General features: G+C 45.6%; 1 protein-coding gene across 1 annotated transcript; it reads right to left on the bottom strand.

Moving 5' to 3' along the window:
• Positions 1–228: 228 nt before the first annotated feature.
• Positions 229–2,883, bottom strand: LOC112898099. Its single transcript, XM_025966495.1, has 4 exons — positions 2,791–2,883; positions 1,691–2,679; positions 317–385; positions 229–232 (listed from the first exon to the last, which is right to left on the bottom strand). The coding sequence occupies exons 1-4, from the start codon at positions 2,881–2,883 to the stop codon at positions 229–231; spliced, it is 1,155 nt and encodes a 384-aa protein (XP_025822280.1).
• Between the last annotated feature and the right edge of the window lie 611 nt (positions 2,884–3,494).

Raw genomic sequence — 3,494 nt, 5'->3', positions numbered from 1 at the left:
ATAGAAAGTTTGTGCATCACTATGGGATCATTGCCAAACCTCTCACCAATCTATTGAAGAACAAATAGTTTGTCTGGTCAACAGCTTAAGTTGGCCATGCAGTCCACCCCAGTGTTGGCAATGCCTAACTTCAATGAGGTGTTTACATTGGAGACTGATGCTTGTGCTTCTGGTATTGGTGCTATGTGATCTCAGAAGGGGCAGCCTATTGCATTCCTGAGCAAAGCACTATCTGAACAGCACAAACAATTGTCCATCTATGAGAAGGAATTCCTTGCTGTTATCATGGTAGTAGAGAGGTGGAGGCCCTACTTACAGAGACAAGCGTTTATCATCAAGACTGACCATAAGAGCTTGTGTTATTTGGGGGAGCAACATCTTCAGTCTGAGTTGCAGAAAAAGCCCATGACAAGGTTAATGGGTCTTCAATTCAAAATTCTGTACAAGAAGGGTCAGGACAATCAAGCAGCTAATGCTTTGTCTAGAATTGGTCATGTGATGGCTATCCAAGCTCTTTCTGAAGTCCAGTTATTATGGATTCAAGAAGTAATCAACTCATAATTACTGAAAGTGAAGCCTAGCAGCTGCTGCAACAATTGGCCATATCCAGCCCTGATGACAAAGGATTTTCTCTCTCAAGAGGGTTGATCAGGCAGGGACAAAAAATCTGGGTAGGCCACAATTCAGCCCTGAGAACAAAACTGATTGCTGCTCTACACGCTAGTGCTTTGTGTGGCCACTCAGGCATACTAGTAACCTACCAAAGAGTTAAGAAGTTGTTCTCATGGAAGGGGATGAAACAAGATGTTGATGATTTTGTGAAGCAGTGTGCCATATGTCAGCAGGCTAAACATGAGAGGTTCATACCTGCTGGCCTGCTGCAACCCCTACCTATTCCTGCTGGTGCCTGGCAGGGTTTGAACATGGATTTTATTGAAGGACTCCCAAAATCTGATGGTTATGACACTATTCTGGTGGTGTTGGACCGGTTTACCAAACATTCACACTTTGTGCCTCTCAAACATCCTTTTACAGCATCTATAGTGGCTAAGGCAGTGATGGACAATGTGCCTAAACTGCATGGTTTGCCCAGAACCATTGTCTCTGACAGAGACAAAATCTTCACAAGTGCATTTTGGAAGGAGTTGTTGAAACTATGGAACACTACACTCTTGATGAGCACCGGTTACCATCCATAAACTGATGGCCAGATAGAGAGAGAGAGAGAGAGAGGATGAATCAGTGTTTGGAGATGTATCTCAGGTGTGCTGTTCACAATTCACCCAAACAATGGAGAGGCTGGTTACCTATGGCGGAGTTCTGGTACAATGCAGCTCACCATTCTGCTTTGGGGTGTTCTCCATTTCAGGCATTATATGGTTGCAGAATGGTGTACTTTAGAAAAATTTAGCATAATGATATATACACGTGGCTAATCTTTTTTGCACTTGGATAAGTGAAATCCCCACAAATCTTGAGAAAAATGGGCAGCACCCCCTCTCTAAAACTCCATGGAGAAGAATCTTTGCCTGGTGATTTTTTGCCTGGAATTAGTAAAGCAAGCATATAATTGGATTGGTCCATGCACATCCATGGTGGAAAATTGTATGGTACCACTAACACTGGCCATATGCTATATGAATTGCTCATCTGACCAAATGGGTTAAATCCATCAGTAGCAATGGCTAACCTCAAATTGCGGGGATCATCTACAAAAGACTTGAAAGTCTCATCAAAATCTGTCCAAGCTTCTCCATCAGCAGGATGTCTCATTTCATTTTCAACGGGTACCCTCTTTTCCTTGTGCCATCTTGCATATTGTGCCCGCTGCTTTGACATGAAAAGCCTTTGAAGGCGTGGAATTATTGGAAAGTAACGGAGGACCTTGTGAGGAACTTTCTTTCTGCACTCCTTGTTCACTTTCCATCTTGTGAAGCCAAAAACTGGGCAATGATCATCGCCTTCATGGTCCTTCGAAAACAAGGCACAATCATACTTGCACACATCAATAGAAACATAACCAAAACCAAGCTTCCGAAGCACAGCTTTCATCTCGTTATATGACTTAGGAATTCCGGGAACATTATTCAAAGTTGAAGAAAGCAACTCAAGGAATGTATCGAACCCAGATGTTGTTATCCGATTGTACACTTTTATATGCAGCAATTTAATCATGAAAGATAGCCTAGTCTCCTCGGTGCAACCTGGATAAAGTTCACACTTTGCCTCTTCCATGAGTTGTTTATATAAGTTACCACCGAGGCCATGGCTTGCTGCGTCTCGCAAATCTTGAATCAACCCCTGAACTCCCCTTGCACCGTCATCTATGACATCTTCAGCTTGTCCTTCCTCATCAAGTGGTGCCTGGCCTTGGTCAGTTCCATCACATGACATATCTTCAGGTACAACAGCGAGTTCTCCATCATCATCTTGTCCAACATCATCTTCTTCCTCTCCATAATGAGCCCACCTAATATAGCACCTAGACATACCATTGAGCTCGATATCCTCATGTGCATCATCTAGGCTTTTCTCTTTCTGGTTCAGGCATTTTTGGCATGGGCACTTGATTTTCTCATCTACACTACCTCTGACATATTCCATGAATTGTTGAATACCAGACAAAAAGGCCGGCGAAAATGGTGCACTTGTATAAAGCCAACTTCTATCCATCTCGACCTGGATAAATTAGGTGCAAAGAGTAACAAATCCATCTTAAATCCCTCTACTAAAGTTAAAACACTACAAGAAAAAATCTAAATCGATAGAGGTACACATCACTGACCTCACCTTGTGGGGGTGGTTGCCGTGGATGCTGGTGGGGGGTGGAGCAGCTCGTTTTGTTGGTGAAGATCCACCGTGGGTTGGACCCCTGGGCTCCATGTACCACAGTGCAGGTGAGGGGAGGGGCGGCGGCTGCTGGAGGTGAGGGGATGGGCGCGAGATGCAGGTGAGGGGAGGGGCGGCGGCTGCTAGAGGTGAGGGGATGGGCGTGAGATGCAGGTGAGGGGAGGGGCGGCGTGGCAGGTGAGTGCAGGTCGGCGGCAACCCTGCAGGTGAGGGGAGGGGCGGCGTGGCAGGTGAGTGCAGGCCGGCGGCAACCCTGCAGGTGCTGGTCGCCGGCAAGGCAGCAGGTTGGGGTGGCCTGATGCCTACAGGCAGTGGCCAAGCGGGCACACAGTGAGCTTCGTAGCTCAAGCTTTGTTAAAAAAATAGAAGCCTGTGAAGTACCTGTCACACCCGGTTTAGAAAAGGTAACCGAATGCATCCCATATGTGCGCCAGGATCAAGTTCCGCACATACAGTAGACGTCACAAGCGAATATCCGAACAATGCATTAACGAATAAGAGTATAATAGTACTTTATTACATGACCGACAGTCTTAACCTTAAGCGAAATAAATAAACGTCGATAAATAGCAGCGGACTTCAACTTCACAGGCAGTTGACTGGGAGACACTCGCCTAGAAATCTCCAATATCCTCGGGAAACTC

This window comes from Panicum hallii, chromosome 6 (assembly GCF_002211085.1).
Source record: "Panicum hallii strain FIL2 chromosome 6, PHallii_v3.1, whole genome shotgun sequence".
Classification (NCBI taxonomy): Eukaryota; Viridiplantae; Streptophyta; class Magnoliopsida; order Poales; family Poaceae; genus Panicum; species Panicum hallii.
This window is presented reverse-complemented; position numbering and strand designations above follow the sequence as displayed.